General features: G+C 38.7%; 1 protein-coding gene across 3 annotated transcripts in view; it reads left to right on the forward strand.

Annotated features, from left to right (window-relative positions):
• FOCAD (focadhesin) overlaps window positions 1-24,248 on the forward strand; it is a 127,735-nt gene that overhangs the window by 83,081 nt on the left and 20,406 nt on the right. For all 3 annotated transcript variants that reach the window (XM_067316125.1, XM_067316124.1, XM_067316126.1), the window contains exons 22-28: window positions 6,468-6,560; window positions 8,896-8,984; window positions 11,009-11,050; window positions 13,311-13,419; window positions 15,310-15,426; window positions 16,851-17,089; window positions 18,794-18,883. In XM_067316125.1, coding sequence (XP_067172226.1) covers window positions 6,468-6,560; window positions 8,896-8,984; window positions 11,009-11,050; window positions 13,311-13,419; window positions 15,310-15,426; window positions 16,851-17,089; window positions 18,794-18,883 — 779 coding nt within the window. The remainder of the gene's footprint in view (window positions 1-6,467; window positions 6,561-8,895; window positions 8,985-11,008; window positions 11,051-13,310; window positions 13,420-15,309; window positions 15,427-16,850; window positions 17,090-18,793; window positions 18,884-24,248) is intronic.

Here is a 24,248-nt window from a genome sequence, read left to right on the forward strand (position 1 = left end):
AAGAAGCCTGAGTCAGTAGGACCTATGCTCATCTTTTTCCTGCACTGGATATAGGAAGTAACCATTTTTGCAAAGTCGTTGCTTCACTGAGTCCAACATAGCACATTAATAATTTGAATCCATAAAAGTATGCTTAATAAGACGTTTCTTCGCTACTGCTCTGACTCCTTTTCCTATTTGTTTTTTTTAACCTTATAGTGATTCTTTTTAAGTAAAATAACAAGTGGTGTATTAAAGTAAGGCCTTAAATTTGCCTTTAAAGCATAGCAGTCAGCATAAAGTTCTAAGAAAATTATGAGGTGGATGTAAATACTAAGAAATGAGGTTTAACTGGGAGATAGTCAGCATCTCTGCTATTGGAAATCTCCAGGAACTGGCATTTGCTTAGTTAGGGATTAGCAGTCATCGGTGTAATTACCATACTCTCAAAATGTTTATATCACTTCAGTGATTTGATATATGCTTACATCTATAGAATATGAGCATACAGGTTGCATGTTGCGTATCTAGCTGGATCTGTGCATGCTTAGTTATCATAATTGCACTTGGTTTTTGAGTACTGGGGAATGGGAAATGGCTTGAGGCAACCAATTTCACTTTTGTGAAAATCCTTATGTGTAAAGGGATGATCAGTGAGGTTCTGCTATCCAAGAAAAAAATCAATTACAGGGGGGTTGCATGCAAGCAGAAGAATTTTTTCTTATTATTTGTATGCTTTATAGATATTTAAATATATAAATACCTGTTCTAGTCGTCATTTAAATCTAACAGAAGCAACAACAATACAAAGGTAACTTGTGGTTAAACCTTAAGGGACTAGACTCTGTCTCCTACATGCTATCCTAGCTGAGGGACTGAATGCAGCTGTAATATCTCTCAGCAAGATCAGATTAAGATACAGAAGGGCTTTTTTTTAATGTTATTTGAACTGGTATCTCATGGGAGGCAGAATATGTGTTCAATGAACAGTGGTTCGTTTGAAATATTGTATTGCCCTTTACTGGTCACCATGACTTAAAAGAGGAATATTGTCTTTTCACCAGAAATGGCGATGTGCTGGTTGATTGTTCACTAGACAGATTTTGTTAACCTGAATGTCCTTTCAAAGACAGGTTACTGTAGTCACACTGGTCAGAAGTCACCAGGATCATGGGATTTTCTTTTTTTTCTCTAAAGCTGTCTGGACCACATTGGCCAAGAAATCCCTAAGGTTTGTCACAGTCACCTGGGCTAGATTAGCCAGTAATTACCAGTGACTGTTTCAGCCTTTGGAGTAATTCTTCCTAGGGTTCTGTGGGAATAATCTCATTCCACTGTCACTTGTCTCTGTCGTGAAAACAAATGAGGAGGAATAGTCACGTATGTTCACATCATGGGCCTTATCTTTTGATGGTTCTGTAAATGTATGTTTTGGGTTAGAGACATTAAAGCCATTAGGCTTTAATGTAGCTACCGATCTTTTATTTCCTTAATGGAAGTGAACTGGATGGTTCATGCTATATGCAGATGGCACCTGAAGCAGCTTCCCTTTGGCACAGGTTTGTTGTAAACGGTGGCTTTGACAGTGTCTGCTGGTGGAATGTTTTCAAAAGAAAAAGGGGGATGGTCTTGCCTTCCTGTTTCTTTCCATATTCAAGCATTTTGTGTTGGAAAAAGCATAATTACTTGAAGGTGCAATTGCAGTGTTGGATGCCAGTGTATGAGCTGGGATAGTGATTTGTGTAGTAACTAATGCTATTCAAATAATAATCATGTTATAGGCACTCTTTATATTCACTCACAGAAGAAGCATTCCCTGCTTTTGTTGTAGGTGAGCTCATTAGGTGTGCTGTGATGGCATGCACCTTTGAGCAGCAAGGGGAAAGCTCTTTCTGTTTGTTTTTGGCCTGGTTTGAAATCTCTTGTGTGTATTGAAATCGAACTTTATTCAAACTTTGATTGTAATACTTTAAGATGGTAATTGGATTTGGTAGAACAGGCTTCAGAATTTGCTGTGGTGTTTTCTTTTGCATGTAGGTATTTCAGTGGATGTAGTTCAGATTATGGGCTACTTTGTTCTGGCTTTTGCTATAGGATTTATTACACTCATTTCCACCAGTAATGAAACAGTATTCAGGAAGTAAGTTTGTAGGCAGATTTTTGCTTTCCTTTTCCTTAGTCTAATATGGCTTAGGAAAAGAAAGACAAATACTTTCTCACAAAGGAGTATTGGGGTGAGGGATGGGGAGTGTATGCACGCAAGTATGTTACAAAAAGCCTCTGAGCAAAACTTCAGAGTCAAAGAGATGATACATCCCTTCTTCACTGGTACGGATACATAGTGCTTGCCTTATATATGAAATCACTGGGGCTGCAATTTATATGTCCCATATGTGAAAAGCATTTAAACACATGCTTCAGCACTTTATTGACGTATGTTAGCATCTCAAACAAATTCTGTAGCCACACATTTGTTAAAGGATTGAGCTGAATTTAGGGCCCATGTGAGTTGCTCAGGGCTACCTAGGTGGAAACCTGTGGTGCTTAGTAACAAAACTCATTGGGATTCCTAGTCTCTCTGCCCTACAGCAAATTTTAAATTAGGTCACAGACATTAATAATATCAGTTTCTGGGTCCTGAGTTTTGCTCCTTAAATGATGTTATCTTAATTAGATTCTCAGAGAAGTGTTAGAAACAGCATTTATTTTGCTGTTCCCCGCGTGTTTTGTGTGCCCTCTGCTGGCTGTGAATCAGTGCCAAACGAGTAAGCGATGTTCAGCAAAGACTTGTGGCAGGACAAAGGCACCAGTGCTAAGAAAAGGCTCGTCCAGATCTTGCCCTGGTATTTGCTTTTATTGGGAATGCAGCAGTTGAGGGGAAATGGGCTTCTGATTTCATTTGAAATGATTTCAGGTTTGCCGAAGTTTGCAAAACTTGTGCCACGTGTTGTGAGAAGTGTTGAAATACAGGAGCAGCCAGTGAGTGTCCTGTGTTTTGCAAGAGCTCCCTCTCCTGGATTGTGGCCAACACAATTTCTGCTTGTGCCTCTTCTCGAGGAGGTACATTCTTCTTAAGCTGTTGAGCATAAATAGGCTCTAACGTTCAGTATTAGCACCCAGGTTGTGGTGCCTGTGGTTCTCATTGCTTCTGTTCTCAGGCTGTGACTGTTTCTTGAAAATGGCTTGCAGCTTGGTTTACCGAAGAACATCCCTGGATCAGGGTGTGGCAATGTTTCACAACCACTTTTAGGTGGTTCAAAAGCCCACTGTGCTGTTCCCCTATGCCTTCATACGCATAAACTGCACACTCAAAAAAATCTGGACTTTGTTTTCTGTCAGCTTTATTCGTGCTTGCTAGTGTTAACCAATGCTTAATGGAGTTTTTTTCCAGTGATGGAGAAGTAAAACCAGGTGGTCCAGGCAGCTAGTTTCCTGTACTGAACTAATAGTTACCACCACTGCTTATGTAATGATCTGAAGTACTAAGTCCAAACATTTTCAATACTAATTAGATGTTTTTTGGTTGTGCTCTTTGTTTGGTGAAAATATTCTACTCTCTCTTCCATCTTCCTCTTACTCTTCAGATACCCAAAATGCTTACCTCTATGAGAAAAATTAATTCATCAAAAGCTTCTCAGTTTTGCTAGTCATAGAGCAAGCACATCAATTTTAGATTTAACATGCAAAGATGCTACTAATATTTTCCTAATTAGACACATGGTCTAATTGTGTTTCACATGCAACAGTACAGAAGTCTTTTTCCCCCATGAACACCCTGAAGTGTTTGAAGGCCTGTTCTTGCTCTTGTGAAGAAGTATGGATTATATGGTATGCTTCGTATGAGACCAGACAAACCTAAATGCATGAATCTAAACTAGTTTTAGAACGGAGACAAAAGGGAAGACTGGTGTTTCTGCAGATGATTAAGGGAACTTAAGGTAAACAATTGTGACTGGAGACTTGCTGCTCGCAACTTGTTGAAGAAGCTGATGAGCAGAGATGTGACAGGACGTGTGAATACAATCTTGGTTAAAAAAGGAAGAACAATGTTATTGAGGCATTTAGAGATGAGAGGTTTTTGTGTAGGGTGTATCTATTTTCTGTGGGGTGGAGTAGATCATCTCTGTTTTGACTATTTATGGCTTTTAGGCTGTATTTATTTGCATGGGTTTATTAGTGCTTGTGGGTAGCTGTTTTAGGTTCAACTATCCCCCACCCCTACACCCAACAGTGGGCTTGAAGCTTTAGCACAGTCATCTTGTTCTTATTATAAAATCCATGTGGAAGAAGAATATTGTCTGCTTTATATAGACCACACAGGGCATTAAACAGATGAGATTGAACAGAAGGTGTTAGGAAGATGACTAACAGTGGAGGGATGGTCAGTAGTTTGTCTTGGTATCTATTCTGTAGAAGAGAAGCCTGTAGAGGTACTCATGGTGAAGAAGGGAGGGGTTTGCATTCCTCAAGGCCTGGAGTGTTTTCCATGTTGAACAATGACTAGCCTCCATGAAATAAAAAGGAGCAATAATAACCTTCTGGGATTGAGCCTGGAAGGATTAGTTACTGTTGGTGGACTTTGGACTATGTTTGATGACAGCTACAGAGGAGTTTTTCTGTAACTCTGGCAGTCTGGCATGTTCTTTTAATTTAAAAATGAAAAGTTTAGGCCTTAAACAGTGGATACTGAGATATATCCCATCTCACCCCAACCTGACATGTTTGCCTTTCCTTTATTAAAAACATATTACCCTGGAAACTGCTGAGATGAAATAACTTGTTTCCGATGGAGTGCAAATGGCTGTCATGACATTTCTTAATCTTTTGGTAGAGGCAGATGGTAAAAATAATTGGACACTAACAACAAAAATTAATTCTGTATGCCCGTCATGGAATATGATAAGACATAACAATGCACAGCCATCATTTTAATTATGAGCTTGTTTTGTTTCTGGGTCTGAAAACACAGTTGTTTAAAAAAGGATTTTTTTTTTTTAAATCCCATCTTATTTTAGTAAAATATTGCAGCAGTTAAGACTATAATCATAGAGAGAGAGAAAAGGGGACTGTATTAATTGGCTTTTAATACACATTTTTTGTGAACTAATATATTTTAATTTATAAAATACATAATATAGAGTTTGGTGAGGAAGGTACATATAGCATGCAGGAGTCTGAAGTTTGGGAAACCTATTCTTTTGTGGCCTGAATTTTCCAGTTTTGCTTAATCTCTTACTGCAGTTATTTTGTTAATCTACAAATGGCTAGAAAATGGGCTGGTTATTGAGACCAATTGACTTAACTTCATTTTTCAACATGCTCTGAAAATGTCTGTGGGTTACTGTTTGTTGTGATAGTTACTGAAGAGAACAGCTTTGGGCTCCTGAGGAAGGATCATGCACATATATCAGATTGCATATTTAGCTGTTTGGGTCATTTTTTTGTCATGAAGTTGAGGCTGCTGTACCTGTGTGAGATTTGGTGGTAGAAGGGGAGAGCTGTTGCACATTTCTTTATACTGTGCTTGAAGCAGTATTCATTTCCTCATACTTATATGCTGATGCTTCCTAGAAAAAAAGCTTTTCAAATTAACTTCCCCTCCCCCTGCTTTTTTCTTTAACAATTCCTTTCTGTAAAAACGTTTGAATTATGTACTTGGACATGGTTATACATACCCCATTATGTATACTGACGCCTTTTGAATCATCGCCCCTGTGTTTAGTAGTCATCTACTTGGATTTATTTTAGGTGTGTGTTTAAAGCTTTTAAAGGCACCTAGGAGGTCCAACAACTATCATAAACATAAACTGCACTACTGTCTTTGTTATGTATGCATTTTTCCCTACCAGTGCTACCAAATGTTGTGTTTATTGCCTTATGTAATTCCACTGCTCTCTCTGGGATCAATTAGTTGAGTCAATCTATTGAACTACCTGAAGCATCCAGTCCTGGCTGGCCTGGGTAATGAAGTTGAAAAAGTAACTTGCTGTTAGTACAAACAGAAAAGAGAACATGATATCAGTTTTAATATTTGACAGCCATGCGTAATATCTGTGAGCATGAGCAAAATACTGTCAGCAAATCACAGGCTGGAGAACACGTTTTACATATCCATTGAAGTAAAGTGTCCGTCTCTCTTTGAACTAATCAGTACAGCAGGGACTGAATGCTTGTAGGATCAGACCATTAAACTCTTAGCCAGTGTATTAGTGTTTGTGTAACAACAGAAGTCACTTGGTTTCAGTGGTTTTTTGATTTCATGACCAAAAGATGGAGCTTTTAACCTGTTAATTTTATTGAGAGAGACTGGGGTAGTCCTTCAGTCATATGTAGATTGTCCTTCATTTTAGCATTAAATTTTTCCTTGGGGAATGAAAGTATAGCACAAGACAAAACGTATATAGTTTTAACCTATTATGGACATGGTTTTGAATTATTTTTAGTAGACTTGATATAACCACTTCTACCCTTTCTAATGTGTTGCACAGGTTAACATTCAGCCTTCTGAATGGCACCGCTCTATACTGATGCCCCAGTCCTGGTTGGGATTTATGAGTCGAACATACAGTGCGGTCTTGCAGGTAATTTTGAGCTAGATGATGATATGCATGTTAATGTTCATTAAAGCTGTATAAATTTTCATTCTTGCAAGTAAGAGCATTCATACAAGTAACAATAATGTAAAAGTTAAGTTTAAGGTTTTTTAATAAGGTTTATGAAAATGACATAAAAATAAGGAGAGTCTTCAGCTAATGGCAGCAGGATCTGAGATGTGTGTCATACAGGTATAATTTCTGCTTACAGTTCTGATTCTTGCAGCCTTGTTCCTGTGCCAAGTTCCAGTAGGTCAGTTGTTCCAATTGCAGCTGACTCTTTAAACCATGAGGTTTTAACTTGAATTCTAACCTATTATTATGGATGGGAATGTCCTAATGACAGTATCACGAAGTGGACAAAGGCTATTGAGAAATAGTTAATTAAATGTAACTTCTCTCTTATTCAGTTGTGATACGCTGCCATACTCTGAGGGATTAATCTTTCAATTTTCCACCCTATCAAACAGTAGGAAATACAGAAATTATCCTAAAACCTCTCTTTCATTAGATGAGCTGACCTGATTTGTAGGCTAAAGTAGCATCATTTGTTTTTTCTACAGAAAAATGATCTAAGAAATTGTAACAGGTAGCTCCCTTCCAGAAGGCTCCCTTTGTGCTGCTAGAAGGGCTTATTTTTCTGTATTTCTAGGCCACCTCAGCTGTTCTCACAGTGTGAGCAGGTCAGGTTGCTGAGCAAATTCCAGAATCTTTTGCTGTTCCTTGTTTTACTGTATAGCAAAGCATGTGCTTCTCTAATGTTTTTGAAGCAAGTTGTATCTTGTCCATTAGCAAATGTCAGGTTATGAACTGAGCCCCTTTACAAAGCAGTTGCCTGCTTTTCAAATTGTAATTTTAAATCTTAACTACAGAGGGAGCCATTGTTGACTGCATTTAATTACTTTTCTATTTCATTTCTTCACCTCTGACGCAAGATTTCATGAGAACCTTGGCATTTCCCAGACTTGGTTCTGAAACCTCTTTAGGATTTCCTGCCTTTTTTCAGGGCAATGGAACCTAGTTTTGTTGCTTTTGAAACCCCTCGCTGCAGACTTCTTTTTTTTGTTTTGTTTTTAACTGAGATAAGATATTTTTACTTGTATGCTTCTATAGCATGTTTCCTCTGAGATGGCCAAAAGAGATTACAGTATAAGCTAAGTAGTCTGTGATTGTACAGACTCAGTACATAACAGTATTTTTGGGCAGGCAGGACAGTAATCCTTTCTCCGTTTGGAGACTGAGGTGCAAAGAAGTCCGGGTTTGGTTATCTAAGGTTAGGTAGTCTCTCCACAGTTCACCAAAACACTTGTGTGAGGATTTTTCCCCTTTGTGCACGTGAAAATCCTCTTGTCTTTATTAAAACTGCTCACATACTTGCACAGTTCTGCCAGTTTGCATGTTCTTGGGACTGAACCCAACTTCATGATGATCCTACGAACCTTGATTTAGTCTGCGATTTAAACCAGTGTTTTAAGTGTTCTGGGAAACTGGAATCAGTTTAAGCATACAGTAAAGTCCCATTTGATGTTATGCTTCTGAGAGCAGGGTAGAGTTTTTGTGCAGCCTTCTCTTTAATCAAAATCAATATATTATTCCTGTTCCTTTAATCACTTTGGAGTCTGCAGGATTGACTCCCTTGTGTTCTCAGATTTTTATGAACATCCAACCTGCAAGTCTTCAGTATTTGAAAAACACTGCTATGAGCCTGTATTTTTCAATTAAGGCATAATAACCTTCCAAGGAGCAACAATTGACAACTCAACCAAGACGAGCAGTAGTTGTCTCAAGGTTTGAGACTCAACCTGTCTGTAAGGCAAAGCTGCGTAATGTATTCAGATAACACTTCTTAGAGGCCAGAATCTATATTCTTTGAGGTACAGGAAGAACTGTAGCAGAAGGTTACTAGGAGGCAGGTCATAACAAGGAGAAGGATGAGTTTTGCTTGAAGTAATGAATCAAGAAACTGGTGTTTTGCTGTCAGAATTCATTTTAGGTAGTGGACATCTAAATCATCTTTGTCCGTTGTACTCTTTCCACCTTCCAGGGGGACTTCTCTTCCCATGGTCTAGAAGGGATGTCTCAGTATCTGTGGCCATTTGTGCCATCTGCAGCTGCCTTCCTCACTCAGAATCAGAAATTGCAAATTCTTTTACTTATTGTATTGTGTATTACAATGGTATCCTGTATCAAAAAAAATTAGGTTTGCTGATGAAGTAGCCTCAATGGAAAGGTTATATCCGTTCCTCAAGTGTTCCCTGAAGAAAGCCAGTTGTGATGATTGGCCATTTAAGATCCTCTCCTGATTTATGCTGTGATTCTGCAGGGGAGACAGGCAGAGCTAGAGATGCAGTTAAAACATGGAAAAGAAGATCCTGAAGAGGTGCAGTACAAACAATTTACAGCCTGGCTCTGGTAAGGAAATGCCTGTCTGCTGCTCATCACTTGTAATGGCAAGTGAGGGTGCAGAGGAAGGGGATACTTCAAAGGCTTTAATTTTGCAAGTTAACAGTCTGTATGAGGACTAAGGACAAAAAACAGATATAAGGTCCATCTGGAAAAAGAGGCTACTGAGGAATTGTCTGTAAGGGTGTTTGTACTCAAAGGTACCTTCCCCTCTACATTGTCTGAAACTTTCTAGGGAGAGCAGCATGAAGGAAGGGGAAATTACATTTGGTTTGTGTTATGTTAAAACACAGGCAAAACTTACTTGTAGCGACTGCCTCACTGAAAATGGCTTGATACAAGAAACGTAAGCCATGGTACAGTGTGTGTAGTAATGGCCTGAGGGGAGAGACCTCATTTCATATAGTAAGTTGGTACTCCTGAGCCTGAAGATACTGTTTAAAATCAAGCACGTAATGTACACTCTGATCATATCCTCAGCTACTTCTGTTTCAGCTGGCTGAGTTGTGTGTCTTACAGCCTCTCAAGATTTAGCCTGTGCACTTGGTGGGGGAGAAGAGAGAGAGAGAGGGAGAGAAAAGGTATCTTTAGACAGTATAAATGCCTGTTTCTGTGCATGTCCATAAGTGTACTGTGAACAAAACTAGTACAAACAAAACCAAAAAGATCTTTGCCCGGTTTAATCAAAAAGGTCTTACTAAGTCCCACACAGAAGGAATACAAAATTGCTTCCATAGAAGGAATACAAAATAGACAAAATAGAGTCTGTTGTTTTACTCTAGCTAAGCCTGGATTAGATGGTTTCATAAGAAGGTCCAGAATGATGGATATTACAGAGTAGGTTCTTTATGTAGTAGTAGCAGGATTTTCTGTTTTGCTCTACCTGATACCTTTCTTGATAGGGAATAAGGAGGAAGCATTTTCCAGGTGGGAGAGAGATGCAATACTGCTCTTGTAAATTTCTCCTAGTCTGAATTTTACTTTGTATTTCCTGATTTTATTAATGTAAGCTATGTGAAAAATGAACAGATTTCATTCTTCAAGGCTCTAAATAACTTCAGTACCCATTAGGCATTTAAGTGCTGCCCATTGATTTTAACCTGGCTGCAGACAGCTTAATGTGGATTTAATGTTAATGCTTTATTGTGTTAGTGCTGTGCAGTGTTGCGCTGATATTTGCCAAGCTGTTTCCGTTGAGGGCAGGTTTGAAATTGTATGCAAAAATAGTGTGCTTACAAAGGAAATACTGATTGGATTTTTTTAAAGTCTGAGTGACCTATGGACTCTAAAAATGCGTGTATCATAAAACAATCTTATGTGCTGTGGAACTGTGACTGAAGAGTATCTTTTTGTGTACAATGACAGTCATGGCTAGGATTTACTAATTGATATTGTATGTTTTGGTATACAGAATTTTCTTTTCATCACCCAAACCTGGCAGTATAGAAGCTTTACTGCATCTCTGCTTCTCTCTTGGTATAAATGCAAAACCAAATAAATGCAGACAAGTAGCCTATTATAAATCAACTACAGCAATATATAAGAAATTGTAACTACTCCTATAGCTTTCATTTAAATGCATTCAGGTTATTGTACTGCCTAATAGCATAAATGTCCATAGTGGTTTCCAGGATTATAATAAATATTGGATAATTTGTTATGGTTGTCCTTTGTAAAACATTTTATTAGGCCAAGACATAGTACAGTGATCTCGAAAGCTATGCATAACAGCTCACTGGGCAGATTTATGGCTATTGCATGAACTTGCATTTTCCAAAAAGTGAAGTCAGGTAAGAGCCCTTGAGACAACAGTAATAGTTTGCACAGGAACATGAAAAAAACATTGGGTAGCAGGTGACCCTGTTTACACTTTGATACCTGTGATTAGTTTGTGCTAAGTCTTGTAATAGCTGCATGAGGAATGAGATATGTATTGACCTAGAATGGCCATATGTAGGGCATATGGGGAAATTAGCTGAATTCATGCTGTGGTATAATGTCTATAGTGTACATTCTTTCTGTTTCTGTTGCAGGGTCAGAGATATGTTGACTGATGTCATCAAAGGTGCTTCAAAGTAAGTATTTATTACAGATGAGAATTAATTCTTCTGTGTTCTCTTTTGTGACAGAAGATATAAGATAGTATATCTTGCAATTGACTGTCTGCTAATTTCTTGATTTCACATCCTTGCTGTTCAGGAAAGGAACTCTTCCCAGCTTGTATGTTGAACATTTTTCCACTAGCTAAGTCATTAGAAAGGTCTATGCCTAATGTTTTGAATAAAACCTGTTTAGTGTCATATGTGTTATTAGTCTGTTCCTTTTTTAAATAGCAGATCCTGTTTTCCTTAAGTTACAAAGTTTATCTAGAAGCTAGCTGGTCCATAGTGAAGTATTGTCTGTTCAGAACTATCCCACTGTCTCTTTCTGTTAAGGGTTTTTTATTGTACCCAGACAAAAGACAGGAAATTTTATGTTTTCAGATTTTGCTAGGCTTGTTTGTTTGGTACTGGAATTAGCACATGGCTTTCAGGCAGCAAAGAGCATCATCTTAACTCTTCCTTGAAATTCTGCTAGAATAGCTTGACTTCTTTCTTTCACCCTGCACTGGCAACTAGTTTCTTACTGTGCTTTCTGCTTTGTTAACCTCAAATTGGCCGCTTACACCAGAGCACACAAGTGTCAGAAACACTGAGTTTTCTTAAGAACAAATTCTTATAAAACCTTATATCATAAAGATGTCTTCAGTGACAGAATTATATTGAAATTACACAGATCATATGAGAGTTGGTACTATCTTGAACTGTCTAGGGGACTGGTTTGAAATACTGCTGGGAGTTCAGAGTTCTGGAGATTTTAAATATTAAGACTTTCTATAAAAGTTTGAACATTTTTTCCCTTTTTTAGATTATATTTAATCTGGTCTTGAAAATATTCCCAGTTCCTCCAGTTCCTCATTTATCACTTCTTCTTGGAAGAGTCAGCTAAAGAGGGATGAAATTTGGATATCTGTTTGATATTTTAGCTACTCAGTAATTGCATGTATTAACTTAAAGTACGGTAGTAGAAAGAGATAAGTAAAGGAAGGGCAAAATAATAAGCTTTAAATATATCATTCTGGATGTCAGAATGAAAGCTATGATGTTAGTTGTAGAAATTTGTTGGCAAAACTAACTGAGGGAGTAGCACTTCATAATTTGGGAAGGAGGGGTGAATTTTCTTTAGGTAACATGAAAAGGATTTCCTGTGCTTAGAACTTCTTGTGTTGGCTGGCTTTCTCCTAGTCTGACACAGTGATAAAGTTGAGACAATATTTATTTTGCTTCATATTTTCAGTAAAAGATATGACATTGTTCTTTTTCCTCCTGGTGCTAGGATGATGGTTTTTACCTTAATTAAATTACAGCATCCAGTTTTTGTGAGAGTGTTTCAGAAGTTTTTCTCAGTTTGAGGTACATCATGAAGTATAACCACTTAAAAGTTGATAATCAACAACAAAAAAGGCTATATAAGTAAATTAGGAAATGATTCAATGTAGCATATATGGGGAAATTTAAAAGAACTTAACTAGCCACCTAATTGTAATTATCTGAGGTTATCTCTTATCTGAAAGGAGATAGCTTCAGAGTTTCAAACCGGAAAGGTCAGTGACATTCTGTTAAGATCCTTGTGTGTATTATTAATAAAACTAAACAAAAATTCAGAAATATTTTCATCGTCAAAATGAAATATTTGAGGACAGGAAGAAATTCTTAAATTTCCAGAGTGGGTATATATTTACAGCAATAATTGAGGAAGTTCTTTCAGAAATGCAAGACTGATCCAGAAAATGTAGTATGCTGCATTTTGGCCTAGTACTAACATATCAGTATCATTGGTCCAGTACAACCTGCCTGCCTAGCATTCTCTTATTTGAAGAGCTTTTAGTGTTATCCTGTGTAGCACTGGTACTAAGACCAACTACTGCATTTCTCAGGATACCATTTGCTGTACAAGATCACAGTTCTCATTTTAGTGGCAGCAGATTTCTGTTTATATACAACTCGTGTGTGTGTGTGTGTGTGTGTCAGGCTTTTTATAGAAGACAAGTGAGAAAAGAAAAATGAAATGCTTTTCTCTCCGCCATTCTCTCTCTAATTTCTGAAGATGAAATATGATATGCTTTTGCTGAGCCAAGAGACAACCCAACAAAATTCCTAGGCTTAAGATTGTGTTAATTAAGGAGTCTGTTCCCCATCAGACTACCTGTAGCACATACTTCCCTGCACTGAGGTGTGTTTTGTTGCCTGCATCTCTGTTATGCTTCTTGACTCTTCTTTGCCTTTTTCCATCCAGAGACAGCCCAGTGGTGAAAGGAAACTCTCTCTTAGCATTAACTGGTCTTGCGGTTGCAGTAGCCAAACATGAAAGCAGCCTCTCCTCAGACACTGAAGGGATGCCTGAGGTGAGTCAATCTTGGAAAAAGAAGTTCTGTACTCTTAGGGGAATATAATGAAGCAACGAGACCAGGTGTTCAGGGGGCTGGCAGGTGCGTATGCAGTCCTGCACACTTTCAGGTTTGAATTTCTCCATGCTCAGTGGATGCTATCTGGTAGCTCTCATGTGATCCATACAAAACAGCTTGGTGATTTCAGTCAGAGTAGGCACCTTCTCATGAGAAACCCAATGACTAATACATTTATTGTCAGTCTTGACAGATGTGATAAATGCTAATGGATACTGAGGCCTAGCCTCTTTTCTCATCTCTTAGTCAGTTACAACAGTGTGTTTTAAGGTGGTATATGAGACACTCTTCCTATTTTGGCATTGACAGAGCATGTCCTGATGTTGTAGTGACTGTGAACATACAACTTTTCCATGCATGGGTAAGAGAGAGCCTAAAGCCAACCAAAGAAAGCCAAAGCCAAACCAAACCAAAGCCAAAAAAACCTTTTTCCTTCAGCCAAAGAAAACCTCAGACCCAACAGCTGTCTGCTGTAGGCTGGGTAAAATGCATGCACTGATATGTGCATCCTTCTGCTAATGGTTCCAGAAGGATAAAGACTTCTAAGGAAAGAAGGATAATGCTCTGGGAGTCTTTTATTGGTTTAATTAATTTTTTGACTTCTAGTGACCTGGAATTCTTGTTTTGATGTACTAACTTGTTCAGCTAGTATTATGTACTCTTTTTGAAGGCCACTTTGAATGCGATATTTTTGATCTGGCTAGTAGTGGAAGAGTTTCCACAGTGTGACACAATGCATATGATCATATAGAGAGTGGCTTACAGAAGGAAGCTAAAACAATTTGTGGAGAAATGAAAAATACACCTGTGAGAGAAAGAACTTTTTCTAGTTAAGCTTATTTCCTCATTTGTTAAACATTACAATAACTCATTTCCATGCTGAAAGGCTCCATTCATCCATGTTTGCTCAGCATCTGAGACTTACTTATTTGTGGCAATCCGGCAGCCATTCATTGCTATTTTCCTCCTGGTGTTAAAATCAAGAAATACACCGCTCCTTACATCTGTGAAAAATGCATTCTCTTGCCATCCCATCCTCAACATTGGTCTGATTTATACCTTTTGAAAAGGGAAAAGGACTTTTGAGCCACACATGTAATAGGGACCTTGTACTCTATTAGCAGGAGAGTGTATCACAGTCCAAGGTACCATCTTTAGAGAGCATCATTTAAGCTAGATATTATTATGACATGGATGCATTATAGTTTTGTGTCACAGAGCAAGTTGAGCTTCCTGAATGTTTTTGTGTGTATGAAAGGGTGTGTATGATATATTTTTCTAATATCTTTTATTATTGGCTGCATCTTTAACAAATGTGTGTAGGGAGATGGAGTCTTGATTTTAAACAAGAGCTTTTGTCTGCCTGTATATGGTAGCTACCTGAGAAGAATTTAAGTGTTCCTGTCATAATTGTAAGATCCCTGGAGACTCTTGTGCTTTACAGCCAAGCTGAAATTACTCAAATAGTCATACTCACTTTGTGTGGCTACATTGTATTTTGCATGGGCTGAGAGAATTCATGAAAGCAGTAATATGCCAACACTGAGCTGTATGAGTTTGCAGTTGTGAATGTTTGTGGACTTTCTCCACGCTGTTATTCTGGGGTTCTCTTACTACTGTCACTTTTGCTTTCACTGTATAGTATCTTGATCAAAAATAGTGTCTATGGGAGGGATTTGTCATGTAAAACATGCTACTTGCTATGCATAAGAGTGGCAGTATAACCTCTTTGCTGATGCATCATGGCTGGAGAGCTTCTGTTCAGGTAGGAACTGGTTTAAGAAAAGATGATTATTTGGGTTTGATTTATATTACATTTATCACTTACAGGCTGAACATGATTTTCTTCCCACAAAGCATTGGATTTCTATGGTCATAGAGACCCTCTTTAGTATTGTGAATAGCCGCTATCACCCTAAAGGTCAAGTCTTCCCATGGTTCTACCAGGTATGTGTAGAAACACAAGTACACCTAAGATATTTAACCAAGTGATGTTAAAGGCAAGAGAATATGTCTGGATTTCATGCTTAGAATGCTTAGTCTGGAGTTTCCTGGTTCTGTTTGTCCTTGAAGTAGTCATAATATAGGAGAATCAAAAAAACCTTCTTTTTTTCTTCTAAGGTGTTTTCTACTTATTTCTGGTCTTACACTGAATATTTCTTTTTATTACCAAAGAAGTAAAAACCACATGAGATATAAATGCATAAAATTAAAGACAAAACCCTGGGTGTATTCTGCACGCATTTGAGAAACAAAACATTCTAACATGAACAGACTCTGAGACCACAGTACCAAACTTCTGAGTGATTCTGAGAGCATGCCTTCAGGCTCTGAAATGCTAGCTTTCTCAAAATCTAGTAGTTCTTCTCATTTTACAATATCTCTTGAACACCGAAGGACCAGTAGAAACTATGTCATATGTGATTTCAGTCTGATAATCAGCCTGAGATTCTCAAGCCATATAAGATTTAAGTATCGGGCAGTTCTTTAAATAGGATTGGGAGATGGACTGAAAGCTCAATATAGACCTTAAGAAATAGGTATAGTTAGCTCTCAACTATCTGTGGTCAGAATTACCAGTTTGGAGATTCATGGTGTCATGGATAGAGGGGGAGCTTGGGTTCTGCAGGGACACGTACCGGTCTGCTAATGCATCATGATGTTTTCTAACCTGAATTTTGGTTTACTTCTTGTTATATCTGTGACAGTTCTGATGTTTTTCTCAAGAAGTCTGAGACAGCTAGCTGGGGGAGTGTTGGCAAACTGATGAAACTACTGCTCTCTCTCCTGTTGTGACCTACCATACATTGAAAAGGAAGAACAATAAAATACTCCCTATGGTACTTCATGTATGAGGTCACTCTAAATGGATGAACAGTTTTACAATGTTATCTCTCTTGCTCTCCTGCTTTCCCTGTCTCCCTCCTCTTTGAAGTGATGGGGAGCATAAAAAGCAACTGCATCTAGTCCAGTCAATGAAAAGTTTGTGTCAAAAAGCTGAAAATTGCTAATGAATCTGAATCAGCTATGGCATGTGACCTCTGTCATCCCTGATAGGGGATATAGATCACTGATTTAGTGCAGTGCCTCATCCTTTGTTTACAATTCCATACTTAATCTTATTTACACTTAAAGATTATGTTCTCAATTACCATAATTTTAAACTGGTTTCAAGTTAAGGCAGATGGAAATGATGCCATTGGCAATGCCATGACAAACTGTTTGTTGCCAGATTGTGATACAGCTGGGCTGCTGTTTGGTGCATACATATTTATTAAACTCCTAAAATGCTGAATGTTATTAGCTGGAAGGGAATTTTATCCCCTTTCCCCAGGAGGAAAAGAAGAAAATTCTTTTATATTTTGTTCTAGAAATCCTATTCTGGTGAAAATACAGCGAGTGCTATAGCTCGTTGCTGCGCAGCCACTGCTTTGTCTCTCCTGGTGCCAGTTTTCATTGTATCATGCAAGGAGAAGGTTGAAGAAGTCCTGAGTATGCTGACTGCCAGGTTACCTGGGAAACCAAATGCTGATGAGTCTCAAGCTGTTCAAATCCATATGGGCCTTGCTTTGGGAATGTTTATCTCATGTTTGTGTGAAGAAAAAGTCAGGTAGGGATTGCCATATGTAACACAGGTGTGCAAATACCTTTCTCCTTTTCCCTGCATGTGGCATTTAAGTTCTGAGGAGTAAAGTATATACAAGTCATAGTCAAATGATTCTTGAGGTGCTTTGCAACATTCCTTAAAAGATGTCCTCATTTATTTTCATCGTCTTTTTTCCTCTTCTGTGTTTTGCTGAATGTTTTTCTCTAAATATTTTGCCATTTCTTCAGGATGAATGATTAATTTTTATAATATCCTAAACTGCTTGTGCAAGTCAGTCAGCTGAACAAGCCACACAAATAACTCTTTTTAAGGGGGTTAGCTGCCCTGGGAGATGTTTCTGTAAAATAATTCCAAATTCTCACTGGTTCTTTTCTAAGCAATGTTCTGCACACAAACTAGTGTCCACTTACATCATGTAAATTATGCACATGGAGACGCAGCTACAAGACAAGCAGTGTAATGCGTTGTCTCTGAGGTGTGTTGTTACTGCTGTGTTGGCAGCAAAAGGATGTTCTGAAGTTGGTAGAAAATGCCTCTTTTCCAGAAAGTTGGCCTCAATCCAGGATTATGGTCTCAAACTTCAGATCATTCCAAGAAATTGAAAGATGTAGGTTTGTTTTTATATACCTCCAGCCCCTTGACTGCTTGGGATTGTGTTTGTCTATATACCCATAATACAAGCATAATTGCTGCACAAGCAAGGATTTCAAACACATTTGACCATCAGCTGTTAATTCGCTCCGTGAAACTAAGGTTTTTGAAGCATCTGCCTATGTTAAAGCTTTGTGCCCCATTCATCTGTTCTAATATTCATGTTTTGCTGTCTTGATGCATTTCTGTCTTCAACTCAGCAGCATAGTTTGGGGATGTACTGTCTCTGGATAATTGGTCAGTAGTGACAACTAAGCTATAGACAAGCACTAAACGGCTCCTGAGAAAATGACATTAGATCATCTTGGTGTTTTGAAGTACGTGAGCCTGGGGTTTTTTGTTGGGGTCAGGAGGGAATTGAGATTATTAATGTGACGTTTATCTAAAAATTTCTTATGGACTGTAACAAATCAGATTTTATTCTTTCACCGCCCTGCATAATTTCAAAGCTTAATCTCAAATATTCTTCCAAGTGTTGACATGAACCAACAGTAAAACTTATAAGGATGTATCTATAGCTAATACCAAATCATAGGGATAATTTACCTTAAAGATGTCGTGTTCATTAAGATGACCGTGGACATGTTTTTGTAACGGGATTCCTGTGACATCTTTGGAATGAGATGTAAAGGCAAAGGGATGAAGAAAGACAGACTTCTGGAGCCTAATATCTAAAACCATCATGAATTTTCAGTTTATAAATAGAGTCCAGCTGAGATTTTCTCCAGCACTTGGAGATATAGTTTCATTCTGCTGTCATGTTTGTTGTAAAAATTGTGAGTTTCTCTGAAGGTGTCGTAGCAATATGGGGTGCCAGTTAAGGTCTGAATATAATATGCTTTGTATTTGTTTATCTGTAATATGTTTGTATGAATGTGTTGCACATGACAAGTCATACAGTTGCTGCTTACAGACCAGTATGAGAAGCTGTTATAAAAAGTAAAGAACTGTATTTAGTGGCATGTTTGGTCTTACCAGGAGGCCTGGTAGCCTATATTGTTTAAAGAACAGAGCTGTTTTGGAGGATTTGGGGTTTTTGTTTTGTTTTCTTTGTAGTGATGTACCTGGTCAACAGATGAACTTACTTCTAATGAAGTCCCTAGATGCACTGGAAGACTGCTGCTTCAACACCAGTCTGGAGTACAAGTGAGTTTCTTTCATTAGTGATGATAGTATTTTATTTTCAGCTCCACTTTGTTCATTAATACTTTCACCCGTAAATTCTTCACAGAGGATTGTAAAGATGAGGAGATGGCCTATTCCTGAGCGCTTTTTGTAGAGCCACAGGCTCATGCGGGCTGGCAGGGACCTTGGAAGGTCCATGCCCCTGCCCAAAGCAGACCAGGTTGCACAGGGCTTTACCCCATTGGGGCTTGACACCCTCCAAGGACAGAGACAGCACCACCTCTCTGCGCGGCTCCACTGCCAGGCTGTCCTTGGTGGGGGAAAAAGTTTCTCCTCATCTCTGGCCTGAGCCCCTGGTGCCCTCTCTTGCTGCTGCCTCCCAATCGGTGGCACCTCCCCACACTAGCCACAGGCAGAGGCGGTACCCGGTGGGGCCTGGGAGTGCTGAGCAGAAGGGAGGAATCCCCCTGCTCTGTTTGGGCTGGCCCTGCATGCATGGCCTCCAGCGCTGCTGCCTCAGCACTGCCTGGCACTCACGGCCCTGCCCTGCTCGCTGCCGCTGGCTCCGTGCTGTTCTGCGGAGCTGCTGCTAGGCCGGCCTAGCCACAGCTGCGCCTTCATCCCAGCTGAATTTCATGATATTCCTTGTGCCTGTTCCTCTGGCTCTGCCATCTCTTCTGAGTTAATTGTGCTTATTTAGGTGTATATACATATACACTGCCTCTTCCGTACAGTCCCTAGTGCAATGTAAAAAGAAATAATTAACACCACTGTTCCCTACTAGCCCACAAGAAAAAACGTTGGTCGTGTTTAAGAGAGCCACACAATCTTGTTCACAGGCAGCGGGAGCATACCACCAATTCTAGGAGCAGAGTTGCTCATTTTGCCTGCACATGTTGATTAATGAAAGATACTTCTGAACGTGCCTCCTTGTTGCTCTTCAGTCGTTGCCAAGATGCTCAATGCAGCTTAGCTGCTGCTTCTTTGGAGCCCATTACAGGAATGTGCATGTGGGAGCAATACAGCCTGAGCCCAGGAGCAGCTGCCTTGCCTGGCTTCTTTATCTGGGAGAGCCAGGCTGTTAATTTAACAGCTATGGATGGCATGTTGAATACTGAGGAAAGTAAATAGATTTCATTTCACCAACTGCAGTTTTTCTTCAGGTGTCTCAAAGAGATGAGCAGCCCACCAGGAGGGCAAGAAATTTTTGAAGGGTGTCACTCAATTGCTAGCATTGGCAAGACAGGAATAATTTGCACAATAAAACACTTGGCATGTATCAGTTGCTGGTGAACAGTCACACCATGAACATGTGGCCACAGTAGTACCTCACTTCCGTGGTAGCTATTTCTCTTTTAGAGTAGGGAAGGAGCTGCATTAGTTTGTATGCCTCAGTGTGGGTGCATAGGTTTTTCTTTGATTTTGAGCATTTTTCTACCCAATTCTTCCCTTTCAAAGGAAACAGAGCAATAATTCCAGTTCCCTTGTGCCTTCCCCTTCTCCAGTGATCTTCTGAAAAGCTCTGGAGAGATCACAGCTGCACATCATTGGGCTACGAGCTTGGACAGCTTAGTCAGGATTCAGATTGCCCTTTGGCTGGCACAGAATAAGGCACATGGTGCACAGGTGGCTGTATCAGCTACATCACTTTGTTATACCCATTGCTGATTGTTTGTGTGACATATTAGCTGGAGATAAAAGCCCCCCAGAAAAGTCAAACTAGACTCCCCTGACAGCAGGAGGCAAACAGAAGAATATGAAGCAATGGTAAGCAAGAAAAGGAGTAATAAAGAATTTCTTATGCTGAGCATAATGGAAACATTTTAAAAAAACTAGTTCTAAAGTTGATGTGTGGTATGAGCACTCTGCTTCATGAGCAAAGAAGTAATTTAAAGCTGCAAATGTTGCAGACTATTTGTATGAGTTTGGCATGTCTCAACCTCTGAACTACTGTTATCTCTAAAGGAAGGGCTCTTTCAGCCTTTGCTTGTAGTTACAATAGGCACAGCTGATTGTGGGACATAAGCTTTCTGTTTACCTTATGTGAGTGTTTTATCCATGCTAAGTTTCCTGTTAAAATAGGTTGGAAGTTTTTTGAGAGTAGGTATATCATGCTGTACAAATGGGGGAGGAAGGAAGTTCCGTTTTTTCTAAATGCCAGCAGTAATCATTTCCCCTCATGGGGCTCCTCTGAGGTTACTTATGTTTAATAGGATTCTAGGAGGGCTGATAAGACTCCCAGTACAAATTCATCATTGTGCCATAATTTAGATTTCTGACTTCTCTGATCTGCCAAATTATCAAAGGCAGTATCTTGTATCATGCTGCCATCTAGTGAAAATAAACCTTTAATTCCTATTTCCCCTGTTTGCCCACCTCCTGTTCCTACCCTGGTAGCATACATACACATGCATATGCATGCATATACATGCATTCGCATATTGTTGTACAGTAGATGTTCTAACTCACCAGTAAATTTCTCCTGATTTTTTTAAAAGATGCGTGTCTCTGCCTAGTAATATATTTCTTTAGGGTGTTAGGTGAGGCATCTCACACATTGAGATAAAGAAGTTTTTGCTATTTTTGTTTTGTTTTTCTGCCTTGAGTGCCTAGATAATAAAGTTTAGCAAAGTGTGTGAGTATACAAACTGGAGCTCACACAACACATTTCACTGATAACGTCAGCCTTGATAGAAATATTGATTATATACGTTGTTTTTTGTTTTTTAGGGGAATTCTGTTTTGAATTTTGAATTTTTTTTTGGGGGGGGGGGAAGAGGAATAACGAAAACAGCTATTTCTAATAAATAATAAGCAACAGGTATCTTTTTCCCTAAGCCAATGCTTTATCATGGTGGGAGTCTACTTATGTGCCATAAGGATCTGTACATCTGTGTAAGTTACATGAAATACTCTAAAAAGTTTTCTCTTTGAAAAGGTCACTGTGAGGATAGTGCTTCTAACTCAGTACTCTTTTATCTGTCTTCAACCACACGGGGAAGAAAACAACAGTGAAACTCATCATCTTTAAAGAGGGGGAAACCATCTCAAATAAGTATATGTTAATATTATACTTCAGTTTTTGTCTGAAACAGAGTTTCAGAGATTGCAGAGCCTTAAGACATGATTTTAAGTGGAAGGCGCTTAGACATTTTCAGGAGCTGTGTGAGAGGACATTAAATCTCCCCCTATGTTAGGTAGAAAATGAAATAAATATGGTTTAAAAAGAGATACTGGTATAGCACTTTTTGGTGATGTGTGTATGATGAAACATCTATGTAATATATACCACAAGAGGGATTTTTGAAAGTGTTTTTATACAGTTCTTTATGCTACTAGATTTTGTCAGACATTGGTCATGGAAGCTATTAAACAGCTCATTTTTTTTCCCGAGCCTCTTGTACATAGAGACTGAGGGAAGGTTCAACAAGCATTTGCATTCATAACTGTTAGCAACTTTTCTAGTTACTTACCTAGATTATGTTGAATATATTATCTCAAATCAATCTGAGTGTACTGGGGGAAAAAAGAATGAGAACCAAATGAAAGGCAGGCATCCAATTGTAACAGTACAGCATTTGGATAGTAAACGTAGCAGAACGTATGCTCCCTGTCTTGCAAGGTTTTGCTTTGTGTTTTTTCTCCTTTCTGCAGACAAAGAAAAACATGACATGTTGAAGATGGGGTTAACACTGACCTTTGAAGGGTCTGCTTGTACAAAGTTATTGAGAATACCAAGGAGTGGTAATGTTTTCTGGCTTGCCCATTACTTTTCCCTTATTCAATATGAATTCTACAACAGCCTTACAAACATGTCTTTTTATATAAAGCCATTGCATGGCAGAACTAGCATGTATCTGCTAGAATAAATACTGGAGAAATATTGAATAAATGATGAATACCGATACTGAAGTGTTGAGTAAAGGTGTAGTGAAGAGCCAAGTTAATCTGAAACATGACATGCGCAATAGTCTTTCTTAAAGTTGGTATTCTGAGCAATAAACCAACTTGCTTTTATGGAGTTTTCATAAGGTCTGTAAGTGTTTGATATGGATTTAAGGCATTTTCAACCCAAAACTGTCATCAGAATTTTTTACTGTTCCTAGAGAAACCCGCCAAACTTCAAGGGACCTTGGGATTATCAGCATTTAACCCTTTAAAATGTCATTTTTTCCTTCACCTGAAGATATAAACATTTTATTTTGTTTCACTGTTTGCTCATGAAGTCCTTTGTGCTGTGCTGTGATGAACTGTACTGCCCTGTACATTTCCAAGCTATCATGTTGAGAGGTGACAATAGATTCACAGATGGGTAATGGCAGTAGCGCAGTGTATCTGATATACTGGCAGTAAAACACTTGCAATATATTGGGAAATTTGAGATATCATGCTGGTGAAGTGAATGTTCATTTTATGGAGGTCACAAACAAGATGGCCAAGTGAGAAAGATTGCTAAAGATTGCTAGTTCTACGGTATTTTTTCTTTTTACTTCACAAAAAGAGTGTGTGTGAAATTTTGCTCTTGCTTCAGTCCCCCCTTACATTTTGTTTTTTGCAAAGTGATGGCAACATAAAAAAAAAATTGTAACTCTAACTAGGAACATAGTAATCTTTCTGTGTATTTTTGTAAACTTGTAGTAGAGTGAGTGTGTATGATTCAGATTTGCTCTAAGCCATATCCTTTTTTTGTTGGCTGTTCATAAACTCAAGTATACTACTTATTTATAAATATTGATTCCAGAGATTTGTTGCATATTTTTCACTGGGGAAAAAAGGGGGGAGGGGGCTGTTCTGCAAAGATACCACTGAGTATTCTAGCCATGCTGGTCACCAGTTGTTGAAAAATGTTAGCTTGAAACTGACTGAAGTTATTCTCAGAAGTTTATTTTTTGTTTAGCTAAGTAAAAGCAATAACTTCCTATTTTTGAATTGGATAGCACAATCTTAAAAGAGTGCCTAATATCCTAGCCACGTTCAGTTGGCTATTTACTGTGTGCAGTGTGGGTCATTGGCATGCTCATGAAGATGCACAAGGGAAAGGGCAGCTTCATCTTCAGGTAACAGCCGCTGCTTTCAGCTGTTTTGTATTTGTGCAGTGAGAGCACTTTTCAGAGCAGTGGGTATCCATTGTGCTCTTAGTGTCTTGTGATGGTAGCCAAGGCTGGTTGGGAATTTTCTGACAAAACTCTTTAGCGTTAGGGTTGATGACTTGTGGAAACTGGAACTCTTTGTGGGAGCCATGGGTGCTGCATTTAGTAAGAAAGTATTCTCAAGTCCAGAGTGGAATTTCTGGTCAAAATCTGAAAAAAGAGTCAGACACCATGAAAGCATTTGTATCAGCTGCCATATTAAATTGCGTACTTTAAACCTTTGTGCCCCTTGCTGA

This window comes from Apteryx mantelli, chromosome Z (assembly GCF_036417845.1).
Source record: "Apteryx mantelli isolate bAptMan1 chromosome Z, bAptMan1.hap1, whole genome shotgun sequence".
Classification (NCBI taxonomy): domain Eukaryota; kingdom Metazoa; phylum Chordata; class Aves; order Apterygiformes; family Apterygidae; genus Apteryx; species Apteryx mantelli.